This window comes from Acanthopagrus latus, chromosome 7 (assembly GCF_904848185.1).
Source record: "Acanthopagrus latus isolate v.2019 chromosome 7, fAcaLat1.1, whole genome shotgun sequence".
Taxonomy (NCBI): Eukaryota; Metazoa; Chordata; class Actinopteri; order Spariformes; family Sparidae; genus Acanthopagrus; species Acanthopagrus latus.
The window spans coordinates 24,230,149-24,249,999 of NC_051045.1; the positions used below are offsets into that span (position 1 = coordinate 24,230,149).

At 41.6% G+C, this 19,851-nt stretch overlaps 1 protein-coding gene and 1 long non-coding RNA gene across 3 annotated transcripts in view; both read left to right on the plus strand.

The window, feature by feature from the left end:
• Positions 1-339: 339 nt before the first annotated feature.
• Positions 340-19,851, plus strand: part of calcrl2 (calcitonin receptor-like 2) — a 29,222-nt gene continuing 9,710 nt past the window's right edge. Inside the window, exons 1-6 of one of the 2 annotated variants that reach the window (XM_037102801.1) lie at positions 340-735; positions 14,565-14,622; positions 14,766-14,855; positions 16,011-16,185; positions 18,481-18,588; positions 19,365-19,477. In XM_037102801.1, coding sequence (XP_036958696.1) covers positions 686-735; positions 14,565-14,622; positions 14,766-14,855; positions 16,011-16,185; positions 18,481-18,588; positions 19,365-19,477 — 594 coding nt within the window. In that variant the 5' untranslated portion in view covers positions 340-685. The remainder of the gene's footprint in view (positions 736-14,564; positions 14,623-14,765; positions 14,856-16,010; positions 16,186-18,480; positions 18,589-19,364; positions 19,478-19,851) is intronic. The other variant, XM_037102802.1, reaches the window with a different exon arrangement.
• Positions 8,590-10,841, plus strand: LOC119022200. The gene is made up of 3 exons (XR_005075853.1): positions 8,590-8,670; positions 9,268-9,446; positions 10,007-10,841. It is a non-coding gene; the product is annotated as an uncharacterized LOC119022200 (long non-coding RNA).

Consider the following 19,851-nt stretch of genomic DNA (forward strand, 5'->3'; position numbering starts at 1 on the left):
GGTCGTTTAAATTTAAACAGCAGGTGGCATTGCTGTACTTCAGAGCAAAACTACTATAAGCCTACTACAGAACTTGATATAAATCACTAATGTTTTTATCATCACGCACTGACATTGAAAGCTAAATTATAATCTAACCATAAAGCGTTTTTCATAGTATATCCTAAACTTTTTTCATTGCATTTCGATTTACAGAAGACAGCAGTTATAATTTTCTTTTTCTTTCATTCATGATTTAAGCATTTGATCCTTGCCGTCAAAATAAAAGCATCGCATTTGTCACACTTGCATAAAGATGAACTCAAACACAATATAGGCATCGTAATGATCTATAAGACAGGTTTATTTTTTAGATTTATATTGTCACTCCTCCTTCAGCAAATATACATCACTCCAGTCCGTGCCGATGTCCAATTTTCCTGGCCCATAACTGAAGCGTTGGTAGTCGTAAAGTTTACTAGCATGTGTGGCTTCCTGGCTTCCTCCGTGTCTGAAGACGCTCATGAGCATGTCCCAAACACAAATGGCAAATGTGGCAGAGAGCCTTTTATTTTGAAGGTGACAGCAGGAAAACGTGCATTTGCTCCTTCTCTCCTCCGCTTGACTGCAGCAGCTGAGTGGCCGGGGCTGGTCAGTGTTGACAGTGGAGCGGCAGGAGACCCTCCTCTGCTCGGATCATGCAAGCATGGGGATATTTGGCGGAAAAGGCAGTTTGACAGCTCTCTCAAAGCAAAGGTAAGCAACAAGTGTCTGCTTGTTACTCAGATCCTGGGGACAGTCCAGGTCTCACCTAAATGCTGGGATTTTTATGAGGCCTCACTTGAAATGTGGTTGCGTGAAATGTGTCCATAAAACTCAGGATGTGATGCAGTTTGATTCTCATGAAAACGAACCACAGCAATATAACAGGCAATGTCATTGTGATACTGGTGTAAAACAACTTTAGTTTACAAGAAAAGTTCAGCAAAAGTGTAAGAGATTTTAGCAACATAATGAGGATGAGGATTTTAAAGTGAAAGTGCAACACAACACAAAGTACTTTATGATCTACAACTCACATTTGATCACTGTAGACTTCTAGCTCCTGTGAGAAGACTGGGTTTATTATCGCAAACCATGTTAAGATCACTGTAAAGTAGCTTATGACTGCCACACCACACGCAATTAAAGTTCTTACAGTAACAGAAAAAGAAATATAACTTCAATTCTGTACAGTATATATCATTGAGGATGAGCGCGGGTTAAGGGAAGGTCAAACCCTGAGCTGGCTTGTTGCCTCCTTCTACAGTTGCAATTCTGAGTACCATGTGAATAGAAATAGAAACAGAATAGAGCTGAACAGGGTGTCACTGTGATTACCTCCATTAATACGAAAGACAACAGATGGCAGATGAGTCCTTGGTCAACAGAATGGATGCTACATGGAGCCAAGAGTGAATGACACCAGACAGTCGGGATGGGCATTACTGCAGTCATTCAGTCATTAAGTGGAAGCTGGCAGTGTTGTCTGTCAATGCAGAGCGCTGAGCACTATCCAGCTGTAAACGGCTTCCAGTACAGTGGCAGAAGTTATGTATGAAATGTTGTAAAAATCAATGATGAAGGTTTTAGCTTTGCCTGAAACTGCTCAAAATCGCAATTTAAAGACTAACACTGTTTGCAGACTTGCAGAGTTTGATAAAAAAAATTAAATAAAATGAGTACACATTAAAACAATTAGCTGAATTCCATTGCCTGGGCGTATTGTTCCACCTGACATTCAGTTCACATCCAACTCAGGAACGTAAAGCAAAACAATGGAGGTTACACGGTGGTGTAGGTACCTTGAATCTGATCCCAGCAGGCTGGCTGCGCTGACAGCTGCTTTGCTGTTTTCTCCATGAATTTGCATTTCTCCTGGGTGATTTTCATTCACTTGTACATGCATGTTAGCGATCGCCAGCAGTAAGATGCTCTGTTCATAGAAGTCGTTTCACGCTGCTTGATGTGCCTGATCCGCGTAGAAAAGGAAACCTATGAAGTACTAATATTCCTTAGCTGTCTCTCTGTAATAGAGAGACACTCACTAATGTTATTCTAATGCCACCCTGCGCCTCGTCCCTGCCTCTGCAAAATTTGCTTGCCAGCTTTTATTACACTGGCAGAGGCTATTTCCATGTTTGCTTTGTGTGTTTCTATGTCAGTCAAGTGTCTTCAGGAACACCCTTTCCCCCCCTCCGTCTACTGGTGCCAAGTTGTAATCCCTCACACCCGAGACATCGATCTGAGATCAGCTCCGAACTTGACTTATGAATACCTCAGAATGATTCCTGGACTCAAAAGTAAGACCGCGCGTCTGCTTGTGGGAAACTTTCACCCCCAGCCCCACCCAGCGTTGTCTTTGGCTGGAACAGCCTGCTCTTGCCAGGCAGCTATCAGTGTATTAATAGGTGCCTTGGCTTCTACTTCGGTCCCAACCCCCCACTTCACTCTCCAGTCATCACCCCTTTCATAACACAAACAAGCACACAAGCCCCCCCCAACCCCCAGTACCTGAAAAAAACATGTGCTTATTTTGGGCTCGGTGGGAGACAACTGACACGTCAGGGTTGCATACTAACGGGTGCAGGGGTTGTTTTCAGAGTGGCAACGATTATTTTGCACAATAGGAAATGACAGACCACCTCAATTCCAATTGTGGAGATTGGGGGTTTAAAGGTGCAATATGTAGGTATTTGAGAATTCATCAACGTGACATTTTCGAACAGACTGCTAATGAACAGACTGCTTATGAAGCATGCTCATCAGCTAGCCCCAGGCTTGGAAAGCTCTCTCTCGGAGCGGTCCAAAGCTCCCGTGCCAACACTCCCCTGGCAGTCTGGCTTGCTGCACGGCTAGTTGAGCTAACAGCAGCTACAGTCGCGGACGTTTAGATCGAATACAGTCAGCAGCAGTTAGCAAGTACTAGTATGAATTTAAGGCGGCCAATTCTTACATATTGCGCATTTAAAGCATTCAAAAGTTAAGTAAAATGAACAGCATGATATGAGGAAATAACAGTTTTGAGATTTTTTCAAAGACCTCTATGGTCCCCTTATAACATTTCCCTATATATATATATATATATATATATATATATATATATATATATATATATATATATATATATATATATATATATATATATGATTGGACCACTAGCTGCAAGGCTAACTGAGCTAACTAGTAAACAGCAGTTAAAAGTTATAAGCTGGCCCCAGGTGGCTGATTCTCACAAATTGCACCTTCCAAGTCCATATATTATGTTCATTTGGATAATCTTACTTGTTGCTCCTTGTACAATATTTTGGAGGTATTGAGATGATCTCAGAATTATTCATGTTGTCCGTAAATGAATAAAAAAGCTGTGGAAAATAAGGCCTCCAGAACACTGCTGAAGCTGGAAAGGTTGCAGGGTCCGCCACGCATAAACAAAGTCAACCAGTATGAGATTGTGTTTTCCTTTATGGTCAGTTTGTTTTTTCAGTTTATTCAGTCATGAAAACGAAGCGAGTTTGTTTATTTAACTAGTTTAGCCATAAAATCAGTCAATAAAGACATTTGTCTTCTGATTAAAATCCCTTCCCCCAAACTACATAATGCGCCGTATGTGTGTGTGTGTGTGGGGGGGGGCTCCCTGTGACAGGTTGAGAAAGAGAGATTAAAAAAAAAATGGGAGAGGCGTAGTTTGCTTATTCTCATGTGGAAACTCAGGAAAGACCTCAGTGAGATGAAATGGGATGAAAAAGAAATGAGCGTGGATGCTTCAGTGGTGAACGTGGTGTCAGGCTGACCATATCTGAGAACTGTGTCAGGGTGCGCCGGCTCCCACGCTGATTGATAGGTGGGGGAGAGGGCCGAGGCTGGCATGGTTACTGTCGTGCTGGTGTTGATCTTCTTCTTCTTCTCTCAACACGGCCTGCAGGCATCAGCACTTGGCTGCGTGGTGGGAAAGCATGCATTTGGTTAACAGAGGAGTTGCGGGGGCGATCGTGTCGTGTCTTGAGAGCAGTGCCTCTCATCTGTTCTCTTGTTACTCACTGCCCGCGCTGCTTTTATAGCTCCAGGGGCAAAAAATACCAAAAAAAAAAAAAAAAAAAAAAGAAAAAGAAAAGAAAAATCACATGAGACCACTTGGCACAGCGCCAAACTGGGGGAGCTATTTTAGGGTCAGCTATGGGAAAATAACCAAGTCGGTGATCATTCATACGAGGACAGCTCGGTTGCCATAAATCCTGCCGCTGCTGGCGTGCCGGCTGTCGCAAGTGATTCACGGGATCGGACGGCGTTATGAGCCCACTTTTCACAGTGCGTAGAGGAGCTGTCAAATGAAGGATGTGCAAACATTTAACACTAAAGTGTTTGCAGATAAATGCATCTTCCAGACAAGTACAATTTCTTAAGTGTTTTAACTGGGAAACTGACCCAAAAAAGATGCGTTCTGTAAAGGTGCAGTGCGTCCCCTCTTCCTCAGTCACCCCCCTGACTGCAGGTTCAAGCACCCCGTGTGACCTGTAATTGAACCCCCTTGTGGTCATTGCATAACAGGACCTTGTGGTGCTCACTGGTTTTTGGCTCTCGCTGTGCGACATACTTGGTTAGCAGAACGTATTTTTTATGTGTGCGTTGCATTTCAAACTAGCTGCCCTTAAAGATACGTTATCCCCGAGGTGCCCTGGCAGCTAAGCTCACCCAGTCTTGTGTTACACTTCCTGTCCTTGTCTTTTTCCTGCCTTTTACCATGTGTTTTATGTATTAATTAGCCGCTGCGTATTGATGGTGTGTTCCACTGCAAGTCGGAAGCCATCATTTTTAAGTTGGTATTCCCAGCTTCCAATCTCGTCTCCCATTGCATTTGCAAAAAAGATGTTCCCTTGTTGCAAGAGCACTGAACGGCAAGTCTGCGAACTACAGCAGCTGCTGTAACAGTTAAGGGCCCTTATAAAAACCCAGGAGCAGTCGGCTCCCAGCACGTACTTCCCAGCGCGTATCGTGCACAAATTGCACGAAAGAGGAAAATGACAACTATAAACTTCTTTGTGTTTACTGCATGTTTCACAAATCAAACGATACATATATTAAAATGCGATGAAGGGATCAAATAAATTGTTAAGTGTGTGTGCCGCCATACTGCTCAGATGTCATTTGACTTGGAATTCTGCACTTTTTCATGTCGGCGGTATTTTTTCCGAGTTCTGAGTGATTCGGGGATCTCTCTCACACCTCGTCGGCTCGTCTGTGTTTTCATGTCTGTTCCCTGGTCCTGTTTCCTCCACATGTCTTTACTGTGTTTGCTGCCTTTGTTCCTCATGTTCTCCCGGCTTGTGCTCAGTTGAGGTAATGATTTTTGCTCTAGGATTCTAGCATCTGCTACCCTCCTTCATGTTCGGATCCAGCTTAGTAATTACGGTTCGCTTTTTGTAATGTCTTCCTGTCTGGCTGTCAAACTGTTTTATTGCTCGCAAGCTCTCATTGTTTTACAGGGGTATTGGGTCCAAGGCTGAAGCTGTCGAATCGCTGTCTCTGTTGTGTATCTTCGCATCCCCTTGTGTGCCGTCACAACAGTGTCACTGCTTATTTTTCTTGTGATGAAAGCCAAGAGAGATAACGAAGGCCGTGCTTGGCCTCGCTTTGAGTCCAAGCATATTGTGTAGCTTTACTATTGTAGATGCTGTTGAGTAACATGCTTCAGTCTTTTCTCCCAGAAAATGTGCGTGTCTTATTACTTTACATGCGACAAAACGTTTTAAAATGTCACATTTGAGGCTTGTGATGGACATTTTCTCAAATTATTGATATTTTATAGACCAAATGTTTAACCGATTGAAAATAATCAATAATGTAAATGATAATTTGTCAAGCCCTAATTCAGATGTAAGAATCTTCACTCTGCAATAATAAACCCCCTCACCTTTCAGTGTCTATAAGGATGTTAGCTCTGTCCCTTATGAATGTCCCTTTGTATGCATGTAACAATGGCTTATTTTTAACCTGTGGGGCTGTTTAGGAGTGGAGAGGGGAGAGAAGGGAGGAAGTGGTTGCAGGATGACAGAGGAAGATAATAGCATCCTCCTCAACCTTCATCCTTCCTCCACCTTCCCCTCACACACACACACACACACACACACTCTTGGGGTTTGTGTTGCCTCCCCATGGTTCTCTGGATCCCTCGCTGGAATACAAATAAGTAGGAATAATAATGTGTGAACAGACGCACACAGACAAGAAGTCACTGACACACACACACACACACACACACACACACACACACATACTTCCCTGATCCCTGGAGCTCCGGACGTTATGAAGTCAGTGTCAGTGCTGAATCTTATAGTAACTCTGACAAGAAAACAGGGCTGAAATCACTCGCTTCAGCTGCTTTCTCATCTGACATCCAACATGAAAATGAGAGACACTGAGAGATGCTAATCAATCAAGTGGCAGAGTTAGCATGCTAACCAGCTATCCCCAGCACCTCCGAGTCCTTCACATTCTCCTCGCTCTCAGTCTGGACCGCTAGCTGCACAGCTAACTGAGCTAACTGGCTAACAGCACAGCTAGCCTAGCAGCAGTTACAGATTGCACCTTTAAGGTTAAGAGGCCCATTAGATTAGTGTTCATACATAAATAAGGTGCATTTCTAAATGTGGTGGAGTCACCCTTTAAGGTGCATGCACTTTACTTGATTATCTCCATTTGGTGCTACTTTATATACGCTACTCCACTATTTCTCAGGGAAACATTGTACTTTTTGTTGGTTCCTAACCCTACACTGGCAACCGCTGGACTCAGTTAATAAAAAACTAGCTCCACCTCACCCAGCTACACCAGCACAATGCTACTTACACAGTGATGGATCAGCATTAACAATATTAATGTCATTTATATGAGTATATTTGTCACAAAGGCCATTTATTGCAGAAGTGCCTTTTCTTTTGATACTCAATGTACATTTTGTTGATAATAATAAAATACTTTGAATACAGAATTTGAATACAGAGTGTTTTTATGTTGTTGTATTGGTACTCTTGCTTAGGTAGATTATTGGAAATGTGCCTGGACAGTACAGTAGATTGTCGTTTGATAGGTTTTTCAGCCAAAAAAGTCTGAAACTTTCTGGTGCGATCTTACCAGATGTCTTCTTTGCAAAACAAGCAATTTGAAGACATGTCCTTTGAGTTAATATTAATATTATTCTTTCCCTTAAAGCAATAGCTGTTTACAACACAACGAGTGCATGGAAGTTATAACTGTGCATCGCCATCAAAGAGACTGGTTGAGCCCACTGTTTGTTCCTCTTGGTCAGCTCTGTTGTAATTGGCTGTGTCTTTTCGCTCCCTCTGGTTTTCCCTTGTGTTGAGTTTCTGGTATTTTATCTTATCTCTGGCAAGCACTCACATCTGCGGCACGCTGTTATTTTTCCTTTTTGTGTTTGCTTTGGTTATCTTCAAAAAAACCAAAACATAATTTAATTGTGAAATGATAGCTTGTGTTATTGTTGTTGCCATCAGTGGAAGGATTTCAGTCAGCTGTTTGCTATTCAGGCTGTTGTTTTCCATGTTTTTGCTCCGCTCCCTTGTTCTGTTCTCCCCTAAGCATTTATTATATTTGTGCGTCTGGACTTTGTCAAATTAAGTGCAATTCTTCCCAAAAGCAATTGTATCCAATTAATTTGCTAAGGCAATTTTACGCTTCCCCCGAAGTTTACATCAAAGTCTCTCCAATCTACAAAAATGCAAGCTTGAAAACGGTTTACACACAGTTAATTCATAACAGGCCTTTTTTTAATTACTTCTGCTCATATTGTCCCTCAGGCAGTAAACTAATGACCTCCAGGCCTGCTGTATGTCACATCAGCATCTGCCATTTCAAAGGCCAATAAACCTAAATCTGGTGTTGCAAAACAACAATATTTAGATTTCCCATCATTCCATCTGATGACCGGTGACCCCATGAGAGCAGTGACACTCCCACAGTGAGGTTTAAGGATGTGGAGTTCCAGCCATACTCTAACAGAGTTAGGATTTAAATATTAAATATATTAGAGGTTCGAAAGTGAAAAATCACCCTAACAATTAAATTCTTTCCACTGTGGTGGGTTTCTGACCAAACACAAATGTCAGGAGATATTTTTAGCAGCTACAGTTGAGTTTAATTTAAAAACAAAAAAAATATTTTTGACATGCTGTGTTGACTCTCACATTTCTCACGCCTGTACAGTCTGCTGTTAAAATCGTTACTGCTTTCCCCACCTACACAGCCACATCCAGCGTCTAAATGGGAAAAGGCCATTCCTTGACTGTTGTCCAAAGGCATTCTGGGAAATTTCGGACCTCACTCATTGATTTAAAGGGAGAATCAGGCTCAGTGGGTTGAACAAAAATCCGCGGCAGTATGATGGCAAATAATGTTGTGGTGATATTTAAAGATTTAATAAGCTCTGCTCATGATAGAGCCACAAATAGATCTACTGGATGTTTATGTTCCGACTCAGCAGGAACACATTTCACTAGGGCATTCTTATTTATTTTCAAACTATGACTTTGTCAAGACACTGTGAGAAACACTTTTGTTTTTAGCAGAAAATCAAAGTTTCGTCATGCTGTCTTGTCCAACCATCAAACGCCATCATGTGAACTTTTGGCTCAGGAGGTGTGTGTTTAATTTCCTCGGTTAGGGTTTGTCTGCTTTGGAATGCTTCTGGATCTGAAGTAAAGGACCCCGAGGCTCCAACACAAGCCTTTATTCTTTGTTTATGGACTGCGTGTCCTGACTGCCTTGATCCAATCGAGCCAGTCAGGACGCACTAATAGACTTGCTTGCAACCATTGTGAAGTCCGATTAGGAAGCTGTTTTCAGCGTTTGTGGTGCATGTCTGTGTGTGAGTCCACAGCCAATTGGACTGTCTCATCGTTGTGTTTGTTGTGTGTGTGTGATTACTGCACGCGAGAGACACATTCATCAGAAACATCACTTACCTTGAGTGCTGGTTGCCAAGAGACACCGCTGCAGCGCTTTCAGCAGTCGTTTTCAGCAGCTGGCGGTAGCTTTGACGGTAGATCGTTTCACAAAGACGACTGGCATTGCAGGGTCTGAAGTGGGCTCGTCAAGGCTGATACTCTTAATATTTTTACAATCAATGCTGCCAAAAGCGCCTGACTTTCTTCTGTGTTCTGATTGGACTCAGTGTTATTATGAGTCAAAGTCTCCTACTCATGGTGTACTCGTGGCTCGGTGTTGTTTCTACAGCTGTTACCAGACAAGCAGAGCGTGCATTCCAGTTTGGCAATGACTGCTCTCAGACCGTCTAAACACCTCGTGGAGAAAGAAATCAGAGCTCCTTTAAAGGAATACACTGAGTTATCGGGAGATCTGTCTGCTGAAATAGACCAACAATAACCCATGTTGTACTTCTGGATCATTTAATGGTTGGTACAATGCTTAAAGAGACCAATTATGCCTTTTTGTTTGTTTTTTTTCCTTTCCCTCAAATAGGTTCAAATAGGTTCTTGTGCATATAAAGGTCTTGCAAATTAAAAAGGTCAAAACCTTACAGAAGCTCAGGGTGCTGGCTCAGGCGTGTGTGAACTGACCAATCAAGAGGAGCCTGGGTAACCCACAATGAAAAACTAACCTGAAAATGAACATAACAGGTCTCCTTTAACTTGTGAAAAAGACTACATCATTTCCTAAATTATCTTGCCACTGTTGTATTAAGCAAATGTTACTCCAGCTGGCGAAATAGTGTATTTGTTGGGGACTATTTGCAGTCAGTGTGTGGTATCAACTCAAAATGAAATACAGTGGCAGTGTTCATTGTAATGAAGGAACATGTCACCCAGTGCATCCACTGATGTGTTTTTGGACAACAATGGAGAATAGTGTCGCAGGGGACAGGCTATCAGGCTTTGCATACACAGACACTACTTGTTAACAGGATTTGTCTGGACAGTCAGAAGTGGATGTTGATTCGGTTCCTCTTTAAAAGGTCATCGACACCTGCGTGATTTTCCTGGCTATAACGTCACCGCTGTCCCGAGTTAAGCTGACCAGCACGGCATGAAACAAAGTGAAAGTCCAGAGAAGGGAACACACACACAGTCTACACATGAGACAGACCGCCTGAGATAAACGCTGATAGACGGCAGCGCGGGAGGGAAAAAAAACAGAGACGACAGAGGCGGGCTGAGAAAAAAGGGGCCGTCGAAGAACAACAATGAGAGTAAAACTAGAGACAGCATGAGAGCGGAGAAAGAATGAGTGGCAGAGTTGATGTGGGTGTCTGTGTCTGTGTCTGACTGTCTGTGTTTGTTTAACCTGAATTTAAACTCCTCTCTCCCTCGTGTCCCCCTACGGTGGGAATGTCTGAACACAAGGGAAGAAGTTTATCCAGAGAGTGATGAGCACACAGACATGCATCTCAACACGGACAAGAAAAGGCAGTTTAGAGACCGATCAAACACACAAACCCCAATGAATCAACATACACAAATACGTACATTATATATTACATACATTATTGTGTCATGTGTAAAGTATGCCTTATCTTAACGGTTAAAACACAAATGTTACCCCCATAGCTTTCATTTTTGCTGTGATTGCACCTCCCTCGCTGTATTCGATATCCTCATTTTTTTTTTTTGTTATTACACAGTATTTCTTCATGCCTGATAGTCGCGCTCACCTCTACAAATATTTATCGGTGATGACCCTGCGGGAAGGACAAAAGGCGAGGACAGAGGAAGTGAGAAGAGGGGCAGCCTTTCAGCTTGTATCGTTACCAGAAAACAAAGACAAACCAAACCGCTTGGCCACAGTTCACAGACGGCCTGTCCGCAGTGTTTGTTGGTGACAGTGGCGCACAGCGAGCGCTGCCAAGATATTATAATGTGAGTGTGCGCGTCCTTGGGTTTACAATGTCCTGATCGAGAACAATACCATGTCAGAGGCCACTGTGTACATAATAGATAGAGAGGCATTCATTGTTTGGGTTTCTTATTGAATAGGATTGTGATTATAAATGAATGTCTGTTTGTGGGTGTTGTGTGCAAAGTCCTCATCGCCTGCAGAAAATTCAATCTGCAGTCCGAGGGAAAAGATGTCACTGTGCTGCGTTAAAAGGCAAACGTTACAGCACATCCTCGTATCACGTACGGTCGAATGTCAGCGGTTCCCAAAACACCAGAACTGTTTAGGCATAACCTACGACTTCTGCTTTCACGCTGGAATGTGAACGGCGTTTTTCTTGAATGGTCCCCATCCATCCCCAGTTTCCTCCCTAAACAGACTTTTTGCTCATTATACTACTTCCCCTCGATTTCTCCTTTGCAGACGTGATTATCACCAGAGTCAGAGAAAGGTCGCTCCTGAACAAAAAAAACCTTGATATGTGTCGTAACAAGCTGCTTCCATATTTGACCTATGTGGTTGTTTTTCGAATGAGCTTGGGCGGAAAAAAATGTACAAATCCATTATACAGTATCACAGGCCCAGTTTTACATCTGTCTCCATGCACACGTATCCTAAAGATGACATTTTTTTCAGTATTTCACAACTGGATTTTATTAATATACAAACAAAATCACAGTCATACCCTCACCTCAACCAACATGAATCCTAAAGGTGACATCTCATGGCTAGTAAACAAACTGAAGAAATCTTTTCCTAAATTTAACCACAGTGATTTGTTGCCTAAACCTTACCACAGCCTGAACCCTGGATTCTGATGTGATCTGTCCTGGACTTCACCCCACCACCCTGACCACCGACCCGTGACTCCCACAGGTCCATTAATGTAGCCAGAACAAATGTTGGCAACGTACGTCTCTGCAAGCTCTAGACAAGTTGAGCTTTCAGTTTTATCTTGTGACCACGCTGTGCTCAAGGTCTTGTTAGGCGCAAAAATGAACCTGTTGAGGGCTGAGAGAAGATCACGCTTTGGCTGATGATACCTGCCTCGGTCGCCTAGTGGCCTCAGATTGTGTTTCATGGAAGAAAGCGATCAAAACTATGTTCTCTGGCATTTGTGCAACATCTTGTTCCTTCCTGGCATCAAAACATGACTCACTGCCGACATTTACCGAGTGGTGAACCACACATAAATATTACATTATTCAGCACTGACACAATACTCACTGCAAATGTATTAATAATTACTTTTGTGTCTCTGATTGAGTCAGAAGAGCTTACTTCTGTGCAACCTTTGCACATCATTCCCTTTGGGTATGAGCCATGACACAAAATCACCGAACATTGTGCATGAAATTATGCTTTGCATGTTCACTGATCATCATTTATTAAAAAGTTCTGTTTCAGTTGAATCTGGGCTACCTTTTCCCTCTATCATGCTCATCAGCAATCACGACACGCACAAGCTACACAGCTCCTGCTCTGTGTGAGCAAGTCGAGGAAGGAAAAAAAAAAAAAAAAGATAATTCCAAAGAAGGAATGAATCATGTTTTTTTCATACTGTTCAAGGCCCTGGCTCACACCCGCTGATGCAAAAAAAGTTCCCACATTTCTTTCTCGTGTATTCCTTCATCTCTTCCTCCCGTACTCTGAACTGTCCAAATGTTTGTGTTACTGGAGCTTCTTGGCTCGGATCTCAACTTGACTTCCTGCCTATCTGAGCTTTAATCATTTCAGCTTGAACCCATATACTTCCAATATTCCACTTAAATGTCATTCACAGTTATCCAGGCAAAACTATTTGACAATTCAAAATCATTTGAATATTCAAAACCATTCGTCATTTTTATGTGTGAACTTTAATATTAATATCAATGTGTGTCATTTGCCTGTAATTTAGGAAGATCGGGTTTACTACAGTAGAAGATGATTGGCTACTTTGGCCTCATCTCAGCCAAGTGCAGACTGTAATCTCGGTCATGGTCGTAACGCACAGCAGCACAGTCAGCACATGCCCCTATTTCATTGATACCTGATAACTGTCAAAATGTGCAATAGCTGCTGATGGTGGCTGTGGCTCAGGGGTAGAGCCAGCATCTTGTTATCAGAAGGTGGCTGGTTCAGTTCCCCTGGTCTGCATGTGGAAGTGTCCTTGGGAAAGATACTGAACCCCAAATTGCTCCCGATGTGCTGGTCAGCACCTTGCATGGCAGCCACCACCATCAGTGTATGAAGAATTACTACGTAGACAAATGCATCTGCTAATTGCCCGTCAATCAATATGTATGGTCATTAGTTTATTTGTTATGACAAAGATTTCGCCAGGATTTTGCCATTTGTCATTTTTCCTAATGATTTGGTGGTTGCTACGGACTCTGCTTACACTAAAAACGTTACCTGAGCTGTTTTGTTATCTGTGTTAGTTTGTGTACCTGTTTGATGACGCTCTGTCAATTAAAAAACAAAAAAGATTTTAGAGCTCAAAAGTCAGCCGTACTTCCTGGACACCTGTTGGTCTACACATTTGATGTGAGACTGGGTTACACCTGAACTGAGCATCTGCCATTTTGAATGAAAACAAATTAATTGATTAATTACTAAGCTTTACTGCATTAACAACTAGATGAAAAAACACATGCAAAGATATCATTTCATATTACATATTTAAATACAAGCCCTTATGTTCTCCCACCAAAGAGACACTTTTTGTCACATTTGTATTGTTGTCTCAGAGACGCTGCCATTGTCACCTCTCTCACAGCTCCTTCAGCCGAGTATTTATTTCACCCTTGTTTGGCTCATTTGACTCAAGAGGAAACACTAAAGGGAACTTGCTGCCCCTACCCCTAACCCACCCTAAAATAATAATAAACACACATCTGTTTCGGTGACCCTGAGCGACAGTGAGAGGAATGACTGGTGGAGCATGAACTTCCTGTCCTGATAGATGAGAAAATACACATAGGCCTACTCTAAATAAACATACAAATGCACACGTTCTTAGGACCCTCCCATGTGGACCCTCAAACACATTAGACCATAGTCCTCCATGTTGAAAATATGAATTTGAATATTCATGAAAATTAAATAATGAATTTGATATAAGTGTTAGGGATAAACGCGATTTTTGTCCACACTGTAATATTGACTGGCCTGAATCCTGTGACTTCTGTAGCGCCCCCTACAGGTCAAAGGTTACCTGTCAAAATGAATGACATCCTGATTAATCTTAGCTTTATTTGTATTCAGTGCCAGTCGCTCAAATTGAGGGTCTGTGAACAGAGGGTTTCACACACAGATAAAGATGTCAAGTTTCCTGAAGCGTTGTGATCGGGGATTTTGGGCTGAAAAAAATAATAACCTGGTTATTGGCTGATTGGCTGATGTTACCATGCCAACACGTTAAAGCCAGTTAACATGGTAAACATATTCATATAGCGTGCTGATATTAGCATTGCAGAGCATCTGCATTGTACTGGCCGCACCATCTGCCACAACTTCTAGTGTAGTGCAGACTGCATTTATTGAATACAGTGCTTATTATAAGTTCCACAGTGTTGAATTAAATAATAGCTATTTGGGGATCTGGTGTACAAATGTCTAATAGTCGCATTGTCTTGTTCTTGTCTCCCCATCAGAAACATGTGGAGGACCCTCACCCTCTCACTGATAGTTGCTCTGGCATTGGGCACAGAGGTGAGTGTGTTTCTCCTCTTGTCATCCTCTATTAATGTTAGCTACTTACTTTTTGACACCCTAAATGTGCACACTAGGTATGCTTTCACTTCCAGAAATACTTCTTTCAAGCCTGGCATCTCAATTCATTTTCATTTTCCAAGGGGCATTATCAGCGGGCGGCAGATCAAAATGTCTCCGGACTGACGCTTATAAACCTATCGGAGCAGCGGAACATTTATCATAGCACTGAGGTAATTAACATGACAGCACAGCTCAAGGCACAGATGAAATGTAAGCTAAAGTTACTACAAGCTACTACAAAGAGGTGTTGCTAACACCCTCAACTCAACACTGCAGTTGCTAGCAAGCTAGCTTCTGTATTCTGTCGAGAGTCACCAGTTAACATGGTCACTGGTTGTGCAGTACTGCCTCTGCCTTAGAAAAGTCAGAGACCTTGTGTAGCTAATATACTATAAAGATACCATTCAGCTGCTAGGTTGCTTATTTCTCGCTATAAATTTGAAACAGATTTGGCCGGACTGCCACAGGAAAATAGGAGAAAGTTTACCCTTAGCCTACTTCTTACAACAGAACCCTGCTGCCAAAGCTCAAACCCCATTGGCTCACAAAACGTCATAGCGAATCATAGACAATATAAGGTATAAAGCCCGCCCCATTATTTGGAAAATGTTTGTTGGGTCGAAAATTAATGTTTTGTTATCTCTGTGTAAGAATTCTGACATTGGTTCCAGCTTCTAACAAGGTTTGTAAGGAAACAGTGTAACCCTGTGTGTATCACGTGGTATCTGGGTTCCGTCAGCAGTCTAGTAAGTCGCCAGTTTGTGGAAAAAAAACTTTAAGTTGCCTGAATTCTACAGTAGACTACGTTCCCAGCATACCGATGTTAGTTAATCGGCTAAGCAGCGTTAGCTAAATTTTGCATGCTTGTAGATGTCTCGATCCGAACTGCAGGAATTTTTTTCTTAATGTCGCTGTATTATCTGGGAAAATATTAGTTAAGGCTAAGTATCAGATTGGGACTCTGTATCGGCAGAATAAATATTAAAGGACTCGGATCAGTGTCGGGGTAGAAAAAAAGAAAACTTGATCGGGACATACCTACTTGCTGTTATCAGTGCTAGCCAGGACACAGTCTGGAAAACCCTTGAGGGTGCAGATGACTTGAACAAAAGCGATGCTGTGATTTGAATGCAATGGAAGATGGATAGAGAGATGTAATGGTCCATTAAGTGGCTTAATATTATCAATATAAAAATAAATATCCAAGTTTTTATCATTTACATGTAGTAATAAAAAAAAAGTGATGTTGGAGTCAATGGTTGTGTCAAGAGGACACATTCAGCATTTTTACAACTCTAATATGCAATGTCTGAATTTTTACCCAGGTGTCCCGGTCTGAGGATGTGGGGTCCATGCTGGCTGTCAACGGAGGAGCGGAGGAGCAAGAGGAGAATTTCAATGACATTTCCAATGGACTCGGAACCTCCCGCCTACAGATCCTGGCTGCTCAGTTTGAGTGCTACCTGAAGATAATCCATGATCCGCCGTTTACAGAAGAAGGTGATACGACCAGAACCCATTGTTCTTTTATGTCTATAATCATAGTCCAGCTGATAAGAGCTGTACATCTGGGACTAACATATCCTTAATGGTATAAACATGTTTTGCCTGTACCGGATGGCAGACAAACTTTAATCGCATGAATCACAAGTTTGAGTGCTGATAGTTAAATGAAATGGCTCCCTGTGTTATTGTTATCACTAATATTACCAATAAAACACTGAATGACAGGACATCCTTTTCAAAACTAATCCTTTTTCATTGTGCTTAGATAGCTCTTTCTGGGCTCCAATCTCTAAAGCGCTGTGTCAGTGCTCGCTTGTTGTTGTGCAAGGGGAAAAAAATGCTCTGTATTTTTATATTATACCCTGTAAAATTGTTACGGGGGGTGTTTTTCTCATGGGGAGAAGGCTAAATCAACGCCAAGTAAATGCTAGATGGCTGCTGCTAGCTTGTTTATGTTGTACCGTTAGCAACAAGGTTAATGTTAGCGTAATTTACCGTTTCTAGCGCGTAGGAGCTCGCTGGTTGTTGTTGTTTCCTGTAGCGACGAGTTTTTTCAGAACAGTAACTGGCAGATGGCGGAAGGAAAAGGGGGAATGCCGCCTGAAATAGGTGCCAAGTGGAAGGCTTCACACCAACATTCCACCCAGTGAATCAAAGTAATGACAGCGTTCTTTAGCGCTACATGCTTGCTTGAATCCACAATTTAGTTGATAAGATAAGAATGTGGAAAAACTGTTTTTCAGCCAGTCATCACTCAGTTATTATTCTTAGAAAATGAAGATTCTCAGATGAAGTAATAAATAATGATGTTATGATGTTGAAAAAGTCTTTTTGGGCGATGGAATGCTACATTTAGTGCCTCAGTGTTATCTATAACTTCTTTAGTAATGTAAGCTTATGGGAAAAAAGTATTTTCATGCATCATGTAACCTTGTTATCACACAGTATGGCCACTATGTTAAGTTGGCTTCAATGCCTTGCATTTTTCCTTGGGGCATGGACTATATAGTAGCATCTTTGAAATTCTGATTGCATCTGTTGTTGATTGAAGAAAGAGTAAGACATTCCTCATGAAAATTGGTCCAGTGCATATGCTGTTTTTAGCCATGTCAGTGTCCTTGGGTCGGACGTGAGTGGCGTTGGGACATCCACTGGCCTGCATTACTTTCTGCCATAGTCTCTGTTTGAATATAACCACTGGGGGTTGTCTAAATAAGACAGTGTCAAATCCCTCATATGGGGGCTCTTTATTAACTGTCTTAGTTTATCAGTTAATTGCTCTGATAATAAAAGAAAAAAAAGGTTGGTGGATTTCAGTGATTCAGCCTCCTGTAGGGTGAAGCAAATGATTGTCATTATTGTAGTATTGTGAAATTGAGCCTGATACAGCACTTATTTTTATCTCTAACATTTTCTATAGCGGACAAGCAGCTTAATTATTTTAATTTTACCTTACAAACTCATAATTTCACACACACGTATTTCAAATAGCTTCTTCTTTACATTTCACCTCTGCTCAATACAATGTTCAGGGTATTAATGAACACCTCATATTCTCATGCTGAGTGAACATATGCACACATAAGCCACAACATAAATGTCTACATTTTTTATTGAAAAAAATATACATATATCTTGAATAAAGCATATGCACATACAGTTTTGAAATATCTTTTTATATAATTACTTAGTTAACTGACTTACTGGACAGCATACAGGTTGACCTACCTTCTCACAATTTCCAGTGTGTGCACACACTAAGAGAGAGAGATAGGGGAAGTGAGTCTGAAAGAAAGGAAACTTGCCCTTTGTCTCTTTCCCAGTGGTTGTTACTCCCTCTCAGTACTTCACTGCCTTTGAAATGTTATTTTGTGCTCCATTTCCCAGCATGCCTCTGTGCAACCTGGTACGACCAGGTTTCCTGCTATTGTTAACGCGCTTTGTGTGGGCCAGCTGAGGTTAGGCACATAGTTTATAGATGTGTAACACAGCACTTATGTCGAATAGATAATTTATACGAGTCATCCATCCATGCAGGGACTTTATTAAAATTTTAAAATGTCCGCACTTTTGTGATTCTGTGTTGACGTGTGAGCCAACGACAGGGCAAACTTATTACACAGCTGTTGTAAATGTAAATGTGTTTAAGTGATTATACCTTACAGCAGCCTTCAATATTGGTTGGTGTTTTCTCAAAACGTTCTAAATGTAATCCAATCTTATTATATCTTTGCCTGGTTACAATAAATGAATGGATTACTGTGGTATAATGTTTGCTGCCCTCTGTAGGTTCGTACTGTAACCGTACGTGGGACGGCTGGCTGTGCTGGGGGGATTCAGGTCCAGGGACTGTTATGCAGATGTGTCCTGGATACTTTACTGACTTTGACCCTGCTGGTGAGGCTTTAAAATACAAACACACACACACGCATAATTTGAGACTGCTGTCAATTATGCATGTCTTATATTTTCTTTTTGTTTGCACTGATATGGACTTTTTTTGTTTGTTGTCATTTTAAACTTGCTCCCGTCAAAAGCTGTTTTGCCTTTTGCCTGTTTCCTTGCAACAAATTAAAAATGATATACAAACAAAAGCTACACCAATGGAGAAACACATGCAAATTATAGTTAGTATTTACAGCAGGCGTAGACCGATTATTGTCCCTGGCAGATTATCAGGGCTGATATTCAGCATGTTCCGAATTTCTGCCAGATTGCAAATAAAATAACCTAATTTTAAAATGTGCTACTTCTTGCTCTGATGAAACATCCTCTTACACAATGTTCTGCGCACAACACCATCTGATTGGTCACATCCTAATTAATAGCCTATAAATACTGAACAATAGGAATGTGCAAAGTTTGTGGTACCTACATTTACAATTAAATGTAGTGGAGAGGTAGTATGATGTTGCATGAAAGCAAAATAAGTAAAGTTCCTCAAAATGGTACTTAAGAACAGTACTTTTGACACAAGAAATTTCATTTGTGTGCAAATATCGGTCCCAAATATTGGTTTTCAGTCTGCTTGATTTCTAATAATCGATGTCGCAATCGGCCCTGAAAAAGCCATGTCGGTCGACCCCTAATTCACAGTGATCATTTCATCTGAAATCACCTGAATCAAACAGTGAAACACGTTGATGTAATGGAAATGAATACGTCTTCTACAGAGAAGGTTACCAAAGTGTGTAATTCTGATGGCCAGTGGTTCCACCATCCAGAGAGCAACAGAGTCTGGACTAACTACACCCAGTGTCAGTTCTACACCAAGGACAAACTCAAGGTAAAACGCGATCAGAAGTACTGTTTGTGAGAGGGTTTCAAAGTGTTTGGCTCCTTGCGCCAAATTAGAGTAATTTATTGGATAATCAAAACCAAAAATCAAGGTTCTCAGTTCTCTTTCATGTGGACTGATGCATAGTAACCATACGACTTAAAACAATGATTGGCTGTAATTCACCTCATAGTTCAGGTTGTACTGACTTGCAAGTCATTCAGGGTTTGGTCCACCTGGTGGAGGGCGAGGCTCGCAGATGTCTCTATCATTGTAAAGCCAGTCTTAGACATTGTTCCATGAATCTAATTTAATTGCCATGACATTTGGCCAACACCTAAATCTGTGGCCATTCAGGAAACACTTTCTTTTCTCAATTTTCC